General features: G+C 44.9%; 1 protein-coding gene across 1 annotated transcript; it reads left to right on the forward strand.

Annotated features, from left to right (window-relative positions):
- The first annotated feature begins 215 nt into the window (after nucleotides 1-215).
- On the forward strand, nucleotides 216-19,100 carry LOC140186171 (complement component C8 gamma chain-like). Its single transcript, XM_072240108.1, has 7 exons — nucleotides 216-391; nucleotides 1,221-1,357; nucleotides 3,119-3,189; nucleotides 8,085-8,186; nucleotides 8,548-8,649; nucleotides 11,895-11,930; nucleotides 18,963-19,100. Exons 1-7 carry the CDS (start codon nucleotides 254-256, stop codon nucleotides 18,983-18,985), a joined length of 609 nt encoding a protein of 202 aa, XP_072096209.1. The 5' UTR covers nucleotides 216-253; the 3' UTR covers nucleotides 18,986-19,100.
- The last annotated feature ends 2,785 nt before the right edge of the window (nucleotides 19,101-21,885 follow it).

Below are 21,885 nucleotides of genomic sequence, written 5' to 3' on the forward strand. Positions count from 1 at the left end.
TAACAACCTTTCTAGATAAGCTTGAGAGAGACAGGAAGGTAGGGTGGTGGGCTTGAAGGTATCAATCAATCTCAAATGAGGTTACATTATTAGCTCTGCAGAGCAGGAGGTTTGCCTAGAATTCAAGTATACCTTGTAGGCTGTTGTTTATTTAATGATAAACCAAAGAGGACCTTGTCAACTGTAAATATTGCTCTATCTGCTGGTAACTCCAAACAGCCCAGTCAGCAGATATACTCACTGTCTCCAGAGCATGGGGCCTTTCAATCTGATCTTCCTTTTCACGTTAAGTTTGACTTTTCTTTCCAGTGGCAGTGCGGCGAGACGGCGAGCACGGGGCCAGAGTCCAATTGACAAGATCCAGGCTCAGCAAAACTTTAACATTCAACAGGTAATGGCACAACCTTTTAACTGCAACACTTTCTAATGGTGGTGTGATCAGCGTACTGGCGAGGCAAGCCCCTGACTCACTCTCCTCAGCAGAATTGTATTTTTCACCCTTTACAGATGACTGATGCAGTAGTTCTGCCAGTAAATTGAAGCCAAGGCTGCCAAAGTGGATAGGCAAGCGGCAGATTGTATTTAATACAGAGTGATGTGAAGCGTGGTATTTTGGTGGACTGAATGAGGAGAGGCATCTTGCACTAAATAATACAATTCTGAAAGGGAAGCTGAAATAGACCTGAGGTTATTTGTATGTCTGAAATAGATTGAGAAAACTATCAAAATAGCAGTTGGGATCTTTGGCTTCATAAATGGAGACTGACAGCACAAAAACATCTATTAGAAAGGCGGAGGAATTTCAATTGCACGACAGCCTGCAGGAGCTAAGACCATTCACCGCAGGGCATACAACGGAAAGAGGAGATTTAATTTCAGGCAACAAACGCAAAATACCGCAGGGGCACCAGAGGGAGGTGACAAGAACGGAAGGGGAAGTGGGGAGCCAGAATGGGAAATTGGGGTGTTCTAAGATGCTTTGCTACAGCAAATTCTCAGAATATTAGGATTACTTAGAATGGAGAAATAAGCAATTCTTGTGGGGACGGGGAAGGACTCAATTTAAGGTCATTGGGATGGTGCGGGGAGTTTGATTTTCACTGACTCTTGCTTTTCCCGCAGTGGGAATGTTTGAATACAGAGTGCAGAGCAAGCTTTACTCTGTAATTAACCCATAACGTTCCTGCCCTGGGACTGCTTGATGTGATGTTTTATTTTAGTTTACAGGTGTGTGGCGCCTCATTGCTGTTGGATCGCAATGTTCGTATTTGAAAACAAATAACCACAATCTGGAAGCAGTTACTATGCGAGTGAGCGATCAGACTGAAGACATGCGTATCCACACGCTCCGCAAAATGTGAGCATAACCAAGTATTTTTCTCTGCCAATTTCCCAATCCTGCTCCCCTGACCAATCTCTCTGGATGGAAGCACAGCAGAGACCACAAATGGTGCAAATCCAGGGAAACACACACAAAATACTGGGGGATTGCAGCAGGTCAGGCAGCATCTATACAGAGAAATGAACAGTTGATGTTTCGGGCCGAGACCTTCCATCGGGACTGGAAAGAAATGGACTAGAAGCCAGAACAAAAGGGCGGTGAAGGAGAGAGCAGCAGGAGCTAGGTGATAGGTGAATCTAGAGGAGGGGGTGAAGTTAGGCACGTTTGAGAAGGGGGAAATTGATGTAAGAAGCTGGGTGGAGATAGGCGAAAGAGGCAAGGGGCTGAATTAGATAGAATCTGATGGATGACGACACTTGGCTATGGAATAAAGGGAGGGAGGTGGTTGACCAGAAGGAGGAAGGTGTGGGTGATGGACAGGTTGTGGAGGCAGGGAGGGAAAAGAGAAAGGCTAAAGAGATCAGAGGGATAAGAAGGAGAGAGGAGAGAATGGGAGCGGTTACTAGAAGTTAGAAAAAATTGCCATTGCATTGGAGACTACCAAGATGTTGTTCTCTAATCTGCATCTTGCCTGAATTTGTCAGCAGAGGAGGCAGTGGACAGACATATCAGTGTGGGAGTGGGAAATGGAATTAAAATGGTCGGCCAATTCCACCCCCCCCACCCCACCCCACCTTCCCACTTTCCCCCTTTCCCCTGGATTCACCTATCACCTGCTAGCTCATGCTCCTCCTACTTCTCCCCACCCTTTTATTCTGGATTCTGCTCCCGTTCTTTTCAGTCCTTTTGAAGGGTCTCAGCCTGGAAATTCAACTATTCATTTCCCTCCACTGCCTGACCTGCCGTTTCTCCAACATTTTGTGTTTATCATTTCCATTGGATGGGAGTCAGATCCCTTGCTCCCACCAGATGGAAGTTGGACCCCTTGCTCTGATTGGTTGGGAGTCGAGCCTCCTGCTCTCATCAGACACCTCTCCAAATTGGAAACCATGGTCGCAGCAGTCAACTTGACAAGTTTTGTTTTTGACACTTCAGAGAGTCATGTTATGTACAGATTGACCATTAAGGTAACATCTTTACTTATCAGCACTGGCTCTGTAGCCTTCTGTTTGTGGCAAGTCAAGTGCTCACATAAAACCCTTGCCTCCACCACTCACCTAGGCAGAGCAAAAGTTCTTTCTCATCACCTCTGAACCAGAGTGGGTTGGAGAGGGAAAATAAATCAGTCATGATTGAATGGCAGCATAGACTCAATGGGCCAAGTGGCCAAATTCAGCTCCTGTCTTATGGTTTTACATCTCACCTTCCCAGCTTGTCCAATCTTTCCTCTTAACTGAAACACTCCATCCCAGGCTGCATCCTCTGCACTCAATCCTTCCCATAGTATGACTACCAGAACTGTATAGGGCATTTGAGCTGTGGCCTGACCAATAATTTATTTAGATGCACAATAATCTCCCTGTTCTACCATCTTACAGTATCAACCTTTGTTGCTACCTTCAGGGATCATTGGACATGCACTAAGGTCCTTCTGTTCCTCAGTACTCCCTAGGGCCCTACCAATCATTGTTTATGTCCTACCGTTATCAGTCTCTGCAAAGTCAAGATAAAGGTAAAATCAAGACATCTCTGTGGAGTTTCTGAGTTGGACAAAGAATCAGTTTCCAACATGCAACACAATGAAATGTAATCAATATTCTCTTCTCTTTCTCCCAGGGATGGGATCTGTTGGAACATTAAGCAAGACTACAAGAAGGCTGCGACCCCAGGGCGATTCTCAAGGAAAAGTTTGTGAAATCGTTGTCACCTTATAATATTTCATTCCTCTCATTTCCCCAGGAGGCACTTAGCCTGCACAGCTGCTGCCTCTCTCCCAGATCCCCTGAAAATGCTTGGCCTTGTCCCCACCCTCATTGGACTGACTCCCTACCCTCCTACCCTGAAAGTGCTGACTCCTCTCCCCCCCAGCGCACGTGTCCCATTTGCTCCTCATGCCCTGAAGAGCTGTGCTTCTGCCCCCTCACCGCCAGAGAGTTAACTCTCTCCTTTTTCTTTCTTCATACTCACTTTATGCTCCTCTCATGAAGGGTGAAGTGTGGAGGAGTTGGAGCTGGAACTGGATGAACGCTGGATCATTCAGGAGGCTGACTGAGTGGCAGTTAGGACATATAGAGAGGTACAGGAGACTGGGTGACAGTCAGGAAGGGGAAAGAGGCTAAACAGCCAGTGCAGAGTAACCCTGTGACCGTCCCTCTCAATAACAACAAAGTATATCACTTTGGAGACCGTTTGGGGCAGGTGGAGGAAATGACGTAGTAGAGGAAAGTCACGGTGGTCAGATCTTCAGCACTGACTTTGGCTCTGTGACTCAGAAGAAAAGGGAGAGAAGAGGAGAGCTTTGGTTATATGGGATTCATTAGTTAGGGGAACAGAAAGGAGGTTCTGCGGACAAGAATGAGATTCCTGGATGGAATGCTGCCTCCTGGATGCCAGGGTCTGGGGCATCTTGGATCGAGTCCTCAGCATTCTCAAGTAGGAGGGTGAGCAGCCAAAGGTCATGGTCCATGTAGGCACCAATGACATGGGGAGGAAGGTGATGAGGTTCTGCAAAGTGAGTTCAGGGAGTTAGGTGCTCAGTTAAAGGATGGGACTTCCAGGGTTGTGATCTCAGGATTGCTACCCATGCCACATGCTACTGAGTCAGAAATAGGAAGATCATACAGTTTAACACGTGGCTAAGGAGTTGGTGTAGGAGGGAGGCCATCAGATTTTTGGATCATTGGGCTCTCTACCAGGGAAGGTGGGACCTGTACAGAAGGGACGGTTTGCACCTGAATTGGAATGGTCTAATATCCTAGCAGGAAGGTTTGCTACTGCTGCATGGGGTGGTTTAAACTGGAACTGCAGAAGGATGGGAACTAGAGTACCAGAATAGTTGGTGGAGAGGTTATGGAGACAGATGTTGATAAGACCTTAGACAAAGCTAGGAATCAAAAAGCTGAGCATGGTACAACCAGTGCCCTGAGCTGCGTATATTTCAAAGCAGGAAGTATTGTAGGAAAGGCTGATGAGCTCAGGGCATGGATCAACACCTGGAATTATGATATTGTAGCCTTTAGTGAGACTTGGTTGCAGGAGGGTGCAGGACTGGCAGCTCAATACTCCAGGGTTCTGTTGTTTTAGAAGTGACAGAGTGGGAAGGATTAAAGGGAAGAGGTGGCATTACTAGTCAAGGAAAATTGTCATGGCAGTGCTCAGTCAGGACAGACTGGAGAATTCATCTAGTGAGGCTATATGGGTGGAACTGAGGAATAAGAAACGTATGACCAAATTAATAGGGTTATATTATAGACCACCCAACAGTTTGCAGGGTTTAGAGGAACAAATTTGTAGAGACTGTTGCAACAAACAAGGTTGTTATTGTAGGTGATACTAACTATGTCGATTGAAATTCCATTACTGTGAAAAGATTAGATGGGATAGACTTTGTCAAGTGTGTTCAAAAAAGTTTCGTTAATCAGTACATAGAAGTCCCAATGAGAGAGCCTGTGATACTTGGTCTCCTTTTAGGGAATGAGACAGGGCAGGTGACAGAGGTTTGTGTCGGGGAATACTTTGCATCTAGTGATCACAGTGGCATTAGTTTCAAAGTAGAAAAGGAAAAAGATAGTCCCAGGTTGAAATTCTAAATTGGAGAAAGGCCAATTTTGATGGTATCGGAAAGGATGTGGCAAGTGTAGATTGGGACAGGCTGTTTCCTGGCAAATGTGTACTTGGTAAGTGGGAGGTCTTCAAAGTTGAAATTTTGAGAGTACAAAGTTTGTATGTGTCTATCAGAATAAAAGGTAAAGATAATAGGTTTAGGGGACCTTGATTTTCAAGAGATATTAAGGCCCTGGTTAAGAAAAAGAAGGAGGTGCATAGCAGGTAGGAGCAAATGAGGTACTTATGGAGTAGAAGAATTGCAAGAGAACACTTAAGAAAAATATCAGGAGGGCTAAAAGAAGACATAAGATTGCCCAGCAGACAAGGTGAGCGAGAATCCCAAGGGATTCTACAGATATATTAAGAGCAAAAGGATTGCAAGAGACAAAACTGGTCCCCTGGAAGATCAGAATGGTAATCTATGTGTGAAGCAAAGTCAATGTGGTAGAACAAAGTGATCTGGGAATACAGGTCCATAATTAATTGAAAGTGGCAGCACAGGTGGATAGGGTCAAAAAGAAAGCTTTTGGCACATTGGCCTTATAAATCAAAGTATTGAGTACAGGAGATAGGATGTTATGTTGAAGTTGTTTAAGATATTGGTGAGGCCTAATTTGGAGTAGTGTCCCATCGACAGGAAAAATGTAAATAAGGTGGAAAGAGTACAGAGAAAATTTACAAGGATGTAGTCGGGATTGGAGGACCTGAGTAATAAGGAAAGAATGAATAGGTTAGGACTTTATTCCTTGAAACGTAGAAGATTGAGGGGAGATTTGATAGAGGTATACAAAATTATGAGGGGTATAGATAGGGTAAATGCAAGCAGGCTTTTTTCCACTGAGTTTGGGTGGGACAACAGCTAGAGGTCATGGGTTAATCGTGAAATGTGAAATGCTTAAGGGGAACATGAGGGGGAACTTCTTCACTCAGAGGGAGATGAGAGTGTGGAACGAGCTGCCAGCAGAAGTGGAGCTCGATTTCAATGTTTAAGAGAAGTTTGGATGGGTACATGGATGAGAGGGTATGGAGAGCTGCGATCCGCGTTCCTGTCGCCCCCACCCTCCCCCAGAGATCTGTTCTCCACTTTCCTTCAGTGCCATCCCCCTTCCACTGATCTCCAACCTCATCCTCCTCCCTTGAAGGTTTCTCTCCAGCCACTAAACACGCTGTGTTTGTATCACATCCTTAAGATTATCGACCCTCTTTCTCTATCCCCAAAGACTGATATGATTTTCCCTTTCCTTCTTGAAGCTGATTTTCTTCTCTTCCACACTCAGTCATTTAGACCTCCATTCCTCCCTTTTGAATAAGTGAATGTCATGTCTCCTCACTCATGCTCTCAAACCCTCCCCTGAAGTGACAATTTTATATTCCTCCTTTGAAGGGCCGATGCTCCTTCCTCTGATGTTAATCTCCTCCTATTCATCTATTTTCCCTTAAACTACAGACCCATTCCCACTTCCCTCAGCTCCCTCTCCCTTCAAGGACTGGAGCTAATTCTTCCCTGTAGTTGCTCATCCTCTTCCACACCAAGAGCTGGTGCTCATCTTCTCCCAACGTACTGTGTGAGGCATTGGCAATATCCCTCATTCCTGCGGTGCTGGCTCGAAGGGCCCAATGGCCTACTCCTGCGCCTATTGTCTATTGTCTATTGAACCCCATGATGAACTCACTCCAGCGTTAAAGATGCTGACATTCATACCCCCCTCCCCAACACTCCCCTGATGCTGACTCTCTTTGCCATCCCGTAAAGCTGTTGACTCTATCCCTTTTCTCATTGTCATTGGGCAAACCAAGAAATTATGGGAGAAATCAAAAGCAACAGGTAAAGTGAAGGTGTAAAAGTCAGGTGGTTACACAGAACTGAAAGACGCCCATTTCTGACACCTTGAAGGATTTGGAGGAGCACGGAGGAGCCTTAGTACCCTAGGACAAAGTGAGGGTTTCCAGTCAGGGTTAAGAAAACTTTCAGTTGTTTTCCTTAGAGCAGAGAAGTTGAAATAAGATTTTATAAAGCTAAGTTTAAGTTCCTGAAGAGTTTAGATGCAAACTGTCAAAAGTCCAAGAGAGCAGATTTCAAATTAGTTTCAGCACTGAGTGATGTATTGATGAAAACCTCAGGGATGTTGCTGTGAACCAAAAGATGTTGAGCATCCTTGGAGCTAAAGATGCACCAGTGCTCTGGGGATCAGCTGGGTCAAGAAAAAGTAGCATCCAAGGTGAGAGCAGGCTCTGGTGACTGGGCACGTGAGGGCGTTAGAGACTGATTGGAGATCCAGGAGGGTCTCAAGTTGTGGAACAGGGATCAATGTGGAAGTAGTCAGGATTTTGGGGCAGGGATGTAGTTTGGGATTGTGGCTAGGGAGGTGTCAGGGTGTAGGAGGCTGTGATGGTGAGGTGGAATGGACAATTATTCAGGAATTGGGTATACAATGGTGAGTTGAGGCTATGGATTTGATCAGAGATCAATTCCACTGGAGGGATGGAGGTATTGGGGCCAGGGGTTCTGATGGAGAGGTTGGGCTGGGGATGGTGTTGGGCAGGAGTTGTTTTAGGTGGGTGGTGGGATGTGGATCATGCTCACTGTGTGGTTGTGCCTGGAAACAAAGGATGGTGGAGACTCTGATCTTTGAGAGTTCTTGACTAACAGCTGGTAATAGATTATGATTGCTCCAAGTGTGATTACTGGCTGGTCATAATTTGTAGCACTATTTCACAAAAGAAATATTGCAGGTGAAGTTGCAATGAAAGGAGTTTGCATAACTGGACTGATGAGTGAGCCATTTGGCTGACTCCAATAGGCTGAGTAGTCAGTCTCCATTGGGGCTACACTGTTCATCGTTCAGATGGAGCGTATACTAGGAGTTGCTCAAAAACAGTCAGGTTTGACAGCCTGTCCCAAAATTCAGCATTATTATCTTACGCAGAACTTGCAGGAATTAACAACCTGAATGTGTCTTTTTGCTTCACTCTGCAGATCGGGGACTGACCACTGACATTGTAGTCGGTGAAACAGACTACACCAATTACGCAATACTCTTCTTTCAGCAAAGACGGAAAATCACTGTCAAACTCTATGGTGGGTAAAGAATGTGTTAGAGGAAAACCATGAATCCCAAACCTGGGTACACACTGACATGGACCTCAAACTCCTTTTCATTACTTTTCTGAATTTTGTGCTAGTTAGAGTGAGAGGTGTCAACACTCATGAAATGGTGAATTCCGAATGACAAATCAGGTGTAAGTTGGGCTAGATGGAGGACATAAGGTCCCACTGTATGGAGCGGAACACAGCTTAAGCACAGAGTGAAGCATTCTTCTGTTATCCCATCAAACACTGTCAGGACAGATACAGAACTAATTAGGTATAAGAAAAGCACAGAGTAGAGGTGGACTGTGTGATTTCCATTCACAATAATAGTTTCTTTTTCTGTTTCCAGGGAGAACCTCTGATGTCGATGAAGCTGTAGGGACCAAGTTTCAACAACTTGCTACCAGCAACAACATCCCAGAAATATTCATCTACGCGTTCCCTCAATATGGTTAGAATCATCCCAATGATAAGTCTGTCTTTTAAATAAACTAACCGTGTTTTTCTTAAGCTCTGTTCACCAGAGAAAGCAAGATCTCCCAGTGGCCACATATTTCAATTCCACATCCCATTCCCATTCTGATATGTCTATCCACGGCCTCCTCTACTGTCAAGATGAAGCTACACTCAGGTTGGAGGAACAGCACCTTATATTCTGTCTGGGTAGCCTCCAACCTGATGGCATGAATAATGACTTCTCTAACTTCCGTTAATGCCCCTCCTCCCCTTCACACCCCATCCCTTATTTATTTATTTAATATATTTTTAATTTTTTTCCTCCTTTTTTTTCTCTCTCTCTTTTTTCCCCCTCTGTCCCTCTCACTATAACTCCTTGCCTGCTCTCCACCCTCTGGGCTCCTCTTCCCCCTTCTCTTTCTCCCCAGGCTTCCCTTCCCATGATCCTTTCCCTCCTCCAGCTCTTGGCTCCATCTCTCCCCTCCTGTCTTCTCCTATCATTTCGGACCTCCCCCTCCCCCTCCCACTTTCAAATCTCTTACTACCTCTTCTTTCAGTTAGCCCTGACGAAGGGTCTTGGCCCGAAACGTTGACTGTACCTTTTCCTATAGATGCTGCCTGGCCTGCTGCGTTCACCAGCATTTTTTGTGTGTGTTGCTTGTGTTTTTCTCTCTCGTAGAAACAAGAGTAAGGTATAAAAACAGGAAAACTGGCCATCCTCAGCATGTCAGGTAGCATCTGTGGATAGAGGAGCTGTGACTGAATTGTGAAGCAGACTCGATGGGCTGAGTGGCCTGATTCTGCCCCTATGTCTTATGTAGAAATGAAAATGGAAAAGTTGAGAAATGAACAGCTTCTTTAGCACAGATTGAATACAGTATGCTATATTGGGATGCTGCTTCAACTGGGAGTGTTTGATCCCATGTTTGAGGAGGCTAGCTGAAAGGACAGGTGCTGAATTTCCGGTAATTGCTTTGGATAAGGAAGTGGGAAGAGGAATAGTTAGTGGAAATGGAACATCAAGCTTGGGAGCTGAAAGAGGATGGTCCCCTTTGGAATGAGGAAAGAGGAGGAGAGAGGCATGTGCCCTGTGATGCAATCCCATTGAAGATGGTGGAAAAAGCAGACGATCTGTTGAAGTTGGACATTGGCAGGGTGGGAGATGAGGACAAAGTGAATCCCTGATCCACAGCCGCGACTGAAAGTATCAACATTTCTTTTCCAAAATACTGGAGGAACTCAGTAGGTCAAACAGCATTTATGGAAGGGAATAAAAGCCAATGTTTCAGGCTGAGTCCCTTCATCAGGAGCAAAATATGCACTGTTTATTGCTTTCCATAGATTCTGTGTGACCTGCTGGGCTCCTCCAGCAACTTGTATGTGTTACTCTGGATTTCCAGCACCTCTTCTGTTTAACATTTCCTTTCATCCCGACTTCCTCCAGTAGTTGCTTTTTGCTCCATATTATAGTCCTTTGTGTCTCTGGAGCCATATCCTTAATCTAGATGGAATGAAAGGGGATGGAAATAAAATATAGGTGGAAAAAGAACTTCCCCCTCCTCTTAACTGACTCACAGGATTGATGATTAAAGCTGAGTGGGCCAGACGGAAGGAATTTCTTACAGTTTGACCATTAAGAAATGGGTGTGAATTAAAATGAGTGAACGATGGATCAGTTGCATAGATATGGCAACAATGAAGAAATTGACAAGAGATATTGTTTATTTTGGGATGCGGGTGTCACTGGCAAGACCAGCATTTACTGCCCATCCTTCGTTTTCCTTGAGAGGGCAGTAGTGAGCTGGCTTGTCGACTCATCGTACTCCTCCTGGTGAAGGTGCTTCCACAGAGCTGTGGGTGAGGGAGCTCCAAGATTTTGACCCGGGATTGACGAACGAATGGAAACCTGCAGGTGACAGAGTTCCTCTGCACCTCCGGCCCTCTTCCTCGGAGGCCGAGGACCCGTGTTTTGGACAGGAGTTGCAGGAGCAGCCTGAAGGAGTAACTGCATTACATTTTATGGGTGATATCGCTCTGCAACCATGATGCAGCAGTGGTGGAGAAAGTGAATGCTTTGGGGTGGTAGATGGAGTTCAACCTGATGGATGCTTTGGTAATTCTTTAGAGTTGGATACAACGGAGTGGGTAACATCCCAAACCATTCCTGGTGGCAGAAAAGCTTTGGGTACCTAGAGGTCCACTCTGACAGAATCAGAACACTAATGAAAGGTCTTTGACTTGAAATGTTGACCGGTTTCTCTTTCCACAGATTCTTCCAGCATTTTATTTCCTTTTTCCTCATTTGTTCTCCTTTAGTCTCTTATCTTAGTTTTCTCTTCTCTGATTTGCATTAGTATATATAACGCAACAATTTTCACACGTGCCTTTTTATGCTTACCTTCCTCTGTGTTTGCTCTTCTTTGACTTTACATGGACATGTGTCTCAACTGTAGCCCATTGCTCTGCTAAGCCTGTTAACTTTCAGTTTCTATTAACCTGAGCCAGATCCTTCTCATTAAAGTGGGCTTTCCTCAAGTGTACGATTTTTATTCTGGTTTGCTCCTCCTTTTCTATGGCTAACGGAAATATTGTGATGTTATAGTCACTATTTCTTAAATGTTCCCTGAACAATCTTGGTGTGCTTAACCCACCTCTCTTCAGAACTAGGTTCAGTAATATTCCTCCTTTGTTAGGTTAGGAACATATTGCTCTGGAAAATTATCCCGGGCACCTATTAGCAATTCCGTCCCTGCAGTCCTCCATTTTACCACTGCAACATCCCACCATTTCATCCTTTCATCTCACCAGTCTACAGTATTCCCTTCCATGCTGCTCATCTTCCTCCGCCCCTACACTTCTCCATCACTCATTTATCCCAGTTGTCCTTACCATTCCTTCTTCAACTTCCCCTTCCATCCTACCATTCTCCTTCCTTCCCTCTGTATTAGCTCTCCTCTCCTGTATCCTACCTCTCTATCTCATTGTCTCCATCTTACTGTGCTTATATCTTACCCTTGTCCATCCTACACTTTTCTGATCCTCTATCCCCAAATCCTGCAACGTTGCACTATTTCCTTTCCCTTCTTCATTGTACTCCCCAGTACAGCATCCAGCAAAAAAAAAAATCTGACCAACTCCCACCAATTGGTTCTGTAATAATCTTTCTTAATGGACTTTGATAGGCAGTGGGACACCACCCCTGTGACAGGCATAACATTGACTCTCTGTACTCTTTTACAGGGTTCTGTGATGCCGCTGATGAGTTTCATCAACTTGGTGAGTTACTCCACCTTATTGAACACTTCCTCGTGCATTCCATGACCAACAAATACAATGCAATATGCCACTGCCAGACATCATCCTTATCACCAACTTGGCTCCATTGGCTTCTTTGCGCTTCAGGTGCTCAAACTATTGCTTGCCTTATACAGGTGACCCTCTGCCTTACGGCTATTTCAATTCCAGAAATTTGTCTTTACAGAATTCACAAATTGGATATACAAAATAAAATTCACTCTCACAGAATTTGTATGAATAAATTCGCAAATAAATCGACACTAGGTTTAGTTTTCTTTTTTTCAATTTGCAGTCCTTGATGCGTCTAAAGCCAAAGTTGAGGTTTATCGTCACATCCACGAGTACATGTAAACAAAGGTTCAATGAAAATCTTGCAACAGCAGCGCAGGCACGTGGCATCACACAAGTAAAACATAAATTAAACATAAGTTATACGCATTCAAACAAGAATACACAATTAGAACAAAAACGTCCATTTTAGTGCAAAGTGGTCGAGCTATTGCTGATTGTAGTGATTAGGGTCTTGCTGGTTGGTTCAAGAAGCGAATGGTTGGAGGGATGTAGCTGGCGTGGGATTCACTTGACTTCAGGTTATGGAAAGGATGTGATACAGCCCATTTTCCAGGAATGCCAAACCTCTCACCCGATAATGTAGCCTGTATTAACCTGCTTCGGAGTCTTGTAACCCACCCTCCCTGCCTACCACCTATTGTTCAATGAATTGATTTTTGTTACTTTGGCAAATATGGCAGATATTTCTGTCCTCTCGATCCCAGAGTTGTCCAGTTGTATGACTGACAAAGTAATCTGGTTTTGCTGGTATTGGTTGAAGGAAGAATTCCATTATGGAAGCTGAAGGAAGCTTCCTTTATGGCTGTCTGCCTTAGCCTAAACATACCTTAAAGCCGAGAAAATCTGCAGAAGATGGAAATCCAAGCAACACACACAGCAAATGCTGGAGGAACTCAGCAGGTCAGGCAGCATCTGTGGAAAAGAATAAACAGCCAACATTGTGGGCCGAGACCCTTCATCAGGACAGAAGTCTTGGCCTGAAACGTCAACCGTTTACTCTTTTTCCACAGATGCAGCCTGACCTACTGAGTTCCTCCAGCATTTTGTGTGTGTTGCCAAAACATACCTTTCCCAGTTTTTATCCTAGTTCCACATTGTCCTACCAGGTCTCTTTTTGCAGGGACCTGTTATCGCTCCGCATGTCAAATTCTCATAGCACTACTGACCAGGGTGCAATGAGTTCCTCTCTCTTACAATTCTCTACTCAAAATAAAACCCTTAGGGTCTCTGCTGTTGTAATCTACTGCCTCACTTACTGTCTACTTTTCCCTCTGTGGTATTTGCAAATGTAGCTGCTTCTCACAACCATGGTCATTATTTTGCAACTCAAGAATCACTCAAGCAGATTTATACCCAACCTCAGCACAGAAATATTCCTTATTTCAAATACAAAGTTGAGAATTTAACAATTTAAAGTTGAGAAGATTAAGCTGCTGTTTACAGTCCTCACCATAATGTCCATTTTCTGGACACTGACTGCATCCCAGCACAGATCTCTAATGCTCCTGAAAAGCTCTCTTGACAGTCCTGTGCATTCAATGTTAACTCTCAGTCTTTTTGCCTACAGCTGTTGGTAAACAACTTTTCTCTAGCCCAACTATATTTGTATAAATCCATTCCAATCCATCTAGCTGTAGGCAAGACTTACATGTCATTGCTTTTCTTCCCACATCCATTACCCCGTTTGCCTCCACACTTGCTGATGTTGAGATTTCTAACAATTCGAAGATGAGAAGATCAAGCTGCTGTCTACAGTCCTGACCATAATATCCATAATCTCAGCACAGATCTCTAGTGCTCTTTCTTGAGAGACCTGTGCCAATCACAAACTAATCCTTTGCTCTTCCTCCCGGAGCTTTGTATCAGACCCAAGTATATTTGACTCTGCTGCTCTCTCCCCTTAGCCCTCCATCAATCCCATAAAAAAACAACTGATCTGCTTGCTATCCACATCTCTATCCCACTCTCTCCTCTTAGCCCTGCATCGATCCCATATAAAGCCAACTGATCTGCTTTCTCTCCAGAACTGGATCAGCACTTGGAGCTATGATGTTGTGGTCATTACAGTGACTTGGATGGCTCAAAGGCAGGAATGGTTACAGAGTGCCAGGCTTTAGATGTTTCAGAAGGGACAGGGTGGGAGACAAAAGAGGTGAGGACATAGCACTGTTGATCAGAGATAGTGTCACAGCTGCAGAAAAGGAGGAAGTCATGGAGGGATGGTCTACTGAGTCTCCGTGGGTGGAAGTTAGGAACAGGAAGGGGTCAATAACTCTACTGGGTGTTTTTTATAGACCACTCAACAGTAACAGGGACATCGAGGAGCAGATAGGGAGACAGATTCTGGAAAGGTGTAATAATAACAGGGTTATCATGTGGGAGATCTTAATTTCCCAAACATTGATTGGCATCTCCCTACAGCAAGGGGTTTAGATGGGGTGGAGTTTGTTAGGTGTGATCGGGAAGGTCTCTTGACACAATATGTAGATAAGCCTACAAGAGGAGAGACCATACTTGATTTGGTATTGGGAAATGAACCTGGTCAGGTGTCAGATCTCTCAGTGGAAGAGCATTTTGGAGATTGTGATTATAATTCTATCTCCTTTACCATAGCATTGGAGAGGGATAGGAACAGATAAGTTAGGAAAGCATTTAATTGAAATAAGGGGAAGTATGAGGTTTTCAGGCAGGAACTTGGAAGCATAAATTGGGAACAGATGTTCTCAGGGAAATGTAAGGCAGAAATGTGGCAAATGTTCAGGGGATATTTGTGTGGAGTCCTGCATAGGTATATTCCAATGAGACAGGGAATGGATGGTAGGGTAGAGGAACCATGGTATACAAAGGCTGGTGTAAATCTAGTCAAGAAGAAAAGAAAAGCTTATGAAAGGTTCAAAAAACTTGGTAATGATAGAGATCTGGAGGATTATAAGGCTAGTAGGAAGGAGTTTAAGAATGAAATTAGGAGAGCCAGAAAGGGCCATGAGAAGGCCTTGGCGGACAGGATTAAGGAAAACCCCAAGGCATTCTACAAGTATGTGAAGAGCAAGAGGATAAGATGTGAGAGAATAGGACCAATCAAATGTGACAGTGGAAAAATGTGTATGGAGCCAGAGGAGATAGCAGAGGTACTTAATGAGTACTTTGCTTCAGTATTCACTACGGAAAAGGATTTTGGCGATTGTAGGGATGGCTTACAGCGGACTGAAGAGCTTGAGCATGTAGACATTAAGAAAGAGGATGTGCTGGAGCTTTTGGAAAGCATCAAGTTGGATAAGTCACTGGGACTGGATGGGATGTACCCCAGGCTCCTGTGGGAGGTGAGGGAGGGAATTGCTGAGCCTCTGGTGATAATCTTTGCATCATCAATGAGGACGGGTGAGGTTCTGGAGCATTGGAGGGTTGTGGATGTTGTTCCCTTATTCAAGAAAGGGAGTAGAGATAGCCCAGGAAATTATAGACCAGTGAGACTTTCTGCAGTAGATGGCAAGTTGATGGAAAAGATCCTGAGAGGCAGGATTTATGAACATTTGGAGAGGCATAATATGATTAGGAATAGTCAGCATGGCTTTGTCAAAGGCAGGTCGTGCCTTATGAGCCTGACTGAATTTTTTGAGGATGTGACTAAACACATTGATGAAGGTAGAGCAGTAGATGTAGGGTATATGGATTTCAGCAAGGAATTTGTTAAGGTACCCCATGCAAGGCTTATTTCGAGAAAGTAAGGAGGCATGGGATCCAAGGGGACCTTGCTTTGTGGATCCAGAATTGGCTTGCCCACAGAAGGCAAAGAGTGGTTGTAGATGGGTCATATTCTGCATGGAGGTCGGTGACCAGTGGTGTGCCTCAGGGATCTGTTCTGGGACCCCTACTCTTCGTGATTTTTATAAATGACCTGGATAAACAAGTGGAGGGACGGGTTAGTAAACTTTCTGATGACACAAAAGTTGGGGGTGTTGTGGATAGTGTGGAGGGCTGTCAGAGGTTACAGCGGGACATCGATAGGATGCAAAAATGGGCTGAGAAGAGGCAGATGGAGTTCAACCCAGTTAAGTGTGAGGTGGTTCATTTTGGTAGGTCAAATATAATGGCAGAATCTAGTATTAATGGTAAGTGTGGAGGATCAGGGGGATCTTGGGGTCCAAGTCCCTAGGACACTCAAAGCTGCTATGCAAATTGACAGTCTGGTTAAGAAGGCATATGATGCATTGGCCTTCATCAATTGTGAGATTGAGTTTAGGAGTAGAGAGGTAATGTTGTAGCTATATAGGACCCTGGTCAGACCCCACTTGGAGTACTGGTCACCTCACTACAGGAAGGATGTGGAAACCATGGAAAGGGTGCAGAGGAGATTTACAAGGATGTTGCCTGGATTGGGGAACATGCCTTATGAGAATAGGTTGAGTGAACTCAGCCTTTTCTCCTTGGAGCGACAGAGGATGAGAAGAGACCTGAAAGAGGTTTATAAGATGATGAGAGGCATTGATTGTGTGGATAGTCATAAGCTTTTTCCCAGGGCAGAAATAGCCTGTATTGTGCTGTAGGCTTTCTATGTTTCTATGTTTCTATAACTCTCTGCCTGCTCTCTCCTCTTAGCACTGCATCGATTCCAAACTAACCTCTCCTGTCTCCTCTCTCTCCGGAGGTCTTTGGCTGAATAACTGTCAGTAAATGGTTCATAACCTGAATAAAGTGAAACTCCACTCATGAAATAACACAGCTTTGAGAAAACAGGTTGTTGGTAAACATGTTAAGGACCCCAACAAGCAGGTAATTTGATACTAAGCTTTGCAAATGAGTAAGACTATAATTAAACAAAAGTGCCCATGGTAAATGGGTGAGGCCTGCAGTAAAGCAGTCATATCCCAGGTAAATCGATAATGTCTTTCATAACTGGTAACTGGCATTGTGAATAGATTAACATCTCCACCGAATATGACTCCGAGTAAATTGGAAAGTTTGCCAATCATGGACTAATTGACTGCATAATCCAACCTAATTCATTGATAACTAACACCCTTCATTACCTTGAGGTTGGGAGACAATGATTGCCATCTCCAAGCTGCTTCCCATAGGTTCCAGTCTTCCAGTGTTGTCCTCACCTGTCTCTCCCATCCCTCAGAGATTGCTGAGCCTCTGGCTAGGATCTTTATGTCTTCGTTGTCTATGGGAATGGTATCAGAGGATTGGAGGGAGGTGAATGTTGTCCCTTTGTTCAAAAAAGGTAGTAGGGATAGCCCGGGTAATTATAGACCAGTGAGCCTTACGTCTGTGGTGAGACAGCTGCTGGAAAAAATTCTTAGAGATAGGATTTATGGGCATTTAGAGAATCATGGTCTGATCAGGGACAGTCAGCATGGCTTTGTGAAGGGCAGGTCGTGTCTAGCAAGCCTGATAGAGTTCTTTGAAGAGGTGACCAGGCATATAGATGAGGGTAGTTCAGTGGATGTGATCTACATGGATTTTCGTAAGGCATTTGACAAGGATCCACACGGTAGGCTTATTCAGAAAGTCAGAAGGCATAGGATCCAGGGAAGTTTGGCCAGGTAGATTCAGAATTGGCTCGCCTGCAGAAAGCAGGGGGTTGTGGTGGAGGGAGTACATTCGGATTGGGGGTTGTGACTAGTGGTGTCCCACAAGGATCTGTTCTGGGACCTTTTCATGATTTTTATTAACGACCTGGATGTGGGGTAGAAGGATGGGTTGGCAAGTTTGCAGACAACGCAAAAGTTGGTGGTGTTGTGGATAGTGTAGAGGATTGTCGAAAATTGCAGGGAGACATTAATAAGATGCAGAAGTGGGCTGAGAAGTGGCAGATGGAGTTCAACCCAGAGAAGTGTGAGGTGGTACACTTTGGAAGAACAAACTCCAAGGCAGAGTACAAAGTGATACTTGTAAGTGTGGAGGAGCAGAAGGATCTGGGGGAATATGTCCACAGATCCCTGAAAGTTGCCTCACAGGTAGATTGGGTGTTTAAGAAAGCTTATGGAGTGTTAGCTTTCATAAGTCGAGGGATAGAGTTTAAGAGTCGTGGGGTAATGATGCAGCTCTATAAAACTCTGGTTAGACCACACTTGGAGTACTGTGTCCAGTCTGGTCGCCTCACTATAGGAAGGATGTGGAAGCATTGGAAAGGGTACAGAGGACATTTACCAGGATGCTGCCTGGTTTAGAAAGTATGGGTTATGATCAGAGATTAAGGGAGCTAGGGCTTTACTCTCTGGAGAGAAGGAGGATGAGAGGAGACATGATAGAGGTATACGAGATATTAAGAGGAATAGATAGAGTGGACAGCCAGCGCCTCTTCCCCAGGGCACCATTGCTCAATACAAGAGGACATGGCTTTAAGGTAATGGGTGGGAAGTTCAAGGGGGATATTAGAGGAAGGTTTTTTACTCAGAGAGTGGTTGATAGGTGGAATGCACTGCCTGAGTCGGTGGTGGAGGCAGATACACGTGAAATTTAAGAGACTACTAGACAGGTATATGGAGGAATTTAAGGTGGGGGATTATAAGGGAGGCAGGGTTTAAGGGTCAGCACAACAATGTGGGCCGAAGGGCCTGTACTGTGCTGTACTGTTCTATGTTCTAAGTTCAACTATCTCAGTGAAAAAAGTTGTGAGTTCAGGTGGTCTCTTTCTGCACATAGCAAGGCACTTAAGGATGAAGGATTTGTGATTTGCATCTTCAAAGTCATAGCAAGCTGACCAGGATCAACACCGAGCTGTCACCTGGAGCGAAAGATTATTGCTGTCAGTTTCTGACAATCTTTATTCCCCAAGCTTTTGGTTTAAAAACCATAAAATATAGTGAACATATAAAACCCATATGTGGGAGGACAAGCAGTTGTTGGGAATACCCAAGTAACAGGGTCCAGCTGCAACTCTGTGGCTTTACTGTGTTATTGTTTTGAGTTGTTGCTTTTGTTTTGCCTCAACAGATGACGATTTTGGAAAATCTTAAAGCCAGATGCGTTGAGCCATGCTCACTCTGCCCGCAGATGGTTTGTGATTTCTCTACTGATGGATCTGATCAACACCCTGCCAATTGATCAAATAAAGTTGGGCATGGCATTAAATCCTGGTGATCTCCTTTACTCCTGTAGTCACTTGTCCTTCTATCTAGAATCTATGGCAGAGGGATTTCCTTTAGTCAAGAGTTCCTGACCATCCCTGTGGCTGGCAGAGCTGAAGGAGGAAGAAAATCTGGTAACAGAATCTACTTCTGAACTTCTATCGAGGCAAGGACTGGACCATTAGTTTCTGGTACATTGCAACAGTCTTTGCCCCATGTCTGCTGCTGATGGTTCTCAAGTTGATCCTGAGGAAGAAGCAGGGGAAATTGTGCCCCTCGGTAAATTCATGAGCTGTGTGACTAAACCACATGGTTCATCTTTTACAATCGTGACTGCACCACTTCTCCAGAGTTGCCATCTTACCTCTTCCACTTTTGACCTCATTACGAACCATTTCTTTAGTCACCTTTTCCAACCATCTTCCTTCTTCCACCTCCAACACTTCCCTAACCACCTTCTCCTCTGACTTCCCTCGACTCACTGAGTAATGATAATGAGACAGTACCGGTACATACAAGCATTGAGGAATACTTCCAGATGAGACATGGAGCAGGGAAATAGTGGTTAAAAATAGACTTGAAGGTTGTATCTGAAGTGTTCATAACAAGGTGAATGTCATGAATAGAAACAAATGAATACAATCAAATTTACATTGTGCAGATGTAGTTGCAAATTGACCAACATTGGAAATTAAATATTCCAGGATACTTGCGTTTTGGAAGGGAAAAGGGAGATGTCAGGGATAAGTTTTTTTACGCAGAGTGGTGAGTGCGTGGAATGGGCTGCTGGTGATGGTGGTGGAGGCAGATATGATAGAGTCTTTTATGAGACTCCAGGATAGGTACATGGAGCTTAGAAAAATAGAGGGCTATGGGTAACCCTAGGTAATTTCTAAAGTAGGGACATGTTTGGCACAGCTTTGTGGGCCAAAGGACCTGTATTGTGCTGTAGGTTTTCTGTGTTTCTATGTTTCTATGTAAAATGCAAACGGAGGAATGTCCCTGGAAAGAAAGCTATTTGAAGGGATGATATTGGATGGAGAATAAAGTATAATTAACTTGGGAGGAACTAAGAAGCAGCGAGGGCAGAAGTCATTTGTGCACAGGCTCCCGACCAGGAGTGATAATGCAGGACAAAGTGTAAGGCAGAAAATGTAACAGGGTTAATACAATCATTGCCAGGGACTTTAATGTGAGCATAAAGTGGACAAATCAAATAGTGTAGAAGTGAAATTTATCAAGTGTGTATGGGGTAGTTTCTGTGTCAGAATATTGAACATAGTTTTCCAGTTTAAGGTGGTGCTGGTGAAGTTCAACAACTACTTGCTGAGGCCAATGAAACAAAGAAAACAACTCAGTACTTTGTTAATCGTACCTTTTCTGTTAAAAGATCACTGCAAACAATAGCCTGCAACTTCCCTTTGGATGGAGGCAATTCAATGCGGCAGTACTGATGTGAGGCGAGGCAGCGGGAAAGACGCAAGGTTCGATGGATTTAAGCTGAATTGGAAAGGTTGGGTACAGGCTGAATCGAGGTGGCAGAGTCCAGGCCCCAGAGCATATCAAAGCAACACAACCCAATGTTTGGATGACGATTTAAGTGCCAGGTAACCAAGTCTGGAAAGGTCAGGTACAGGCTGAATCAAGGCAGTGGGGCCCAGGCCCCAGAGTGTATCCAAGCCTCTGAACCCCATGTTGGGATGATGATTTAACTGCCAGGCCAGACTGAAAAAGTCAGGATATCAGGGCCCGAGGCGAGGGTCAGGCTGGTTCAGCTAGCTGCAGTTATGGGATGCTCTGGGATTTCGATGCTCTAACTTCCCAGAGTACGGATAACTGGCGCGGCCCCTTTAAGTGTTTGGGACGGTCCCACTAATTATGGGTGCCAAGAATCGTATATTTAAGGAACATCTGAACTGAGGTTCGGTGCTCAGTTGTAGGCCCTACTAGTGATTTCGTCTAGCGATTCTTTTATGCTCAGTTCTCGATCCTGGCTTCGGACACTCCAGCATCTGGGCCCTAACCATCCTCGTCAAGCACTCTTGTCACAGTAAGATTGAGCCAACATGGACCCAGTGGGGTATCGGAGCCTTTCGTCAGCTGTAGCCAGCCACAGCAAGACAATCTCAACACAGAACCTGGAGATGCACGAGCCCGAGGTCGCTATGTGTCAACTAATGCAGGGAGGAAGCCAAAGTCGCTCGCGTGAGGCTGTTGGTCGCACTGCGGAGTCTGTACATCTTCCAACTCCAGAGAGATTCGATGGTGACCCAGGTTCCTGTCACCACTTCCTCGTCCAGTGCTCATTAGTGTTTGAACTCCAGCCACCCGGGTTCCCTCCGGAGTATGGAAAGGTGGCCTTCAGTATCTCTCTTCTGACTGGCAGAGCCCTGGCCTGGGCCACCGCGCATTGGGATCATAGGTCAGGGATTTGCTCGGATTCGTGGCTGCCATGAGGAAGGTGTTTCATCACCCGACCGGACCGCCTGATGAAGATTCAGTGAGGAGTGACGGTCAGCAGCCGACTATCTGCCAGGAGAGTGATTGGAACAGGGAGGCCTTGGCCACGCTATACTGCCATGGACTTTGAGATGAACTGAAGGATGCCCTTACCTTGGGAGAGCCAGCAGATAATTTAGAATCTTATCGGCCAGTTTATCTGTCTGGCCGAGCAAAAGGGGGAACCACTTCAGGAGGGTGAAGCCAGCCAGTCTGAGCCCAGTCCCTACGAATTGCAGTACCACTCCCAACCTCAGACCACGACCAGCCCATCGCCTACTCAAGACCCA

Source organism: Mobula birostris, chromosome 22, assembly GCF_030028105.1.
Source record: "Mobula birostris isolate sMobBir1 chromosome 22, sMobBir1.hap1, whole genome shotgun sequence".
Taxonomy (NCBI): domain Eukaryota; kingdom Metazoa; phylum Chordata; class Chondrichthyes; order Myliobatiformes; family Myliobatidae; genus Mobula; species Mobula birostris.

Coding starts and splice junctions, on each gene's coding strand:
- LOC140186171 (XM_072240108.1), top strand. CDS start 254: ATGGGGCCTTTCAATCTGATCTTCCTTTTCACGTTAAGTTTGACTTTT. Junction 392..1,220: donor AAAACTTTAACATTCAACAG/GTAATGGCACAA, acceptor GTTTTATTTTAG/TTTACAGGTGTGTGGCGCCT. Junction 1,358..3,118: donor ATCCACACGCTCCGCAAAAT/GTGAGCATAACC, acceptor TCTTTCTCCCAG/GGATGGGATCTGTTGGAACA.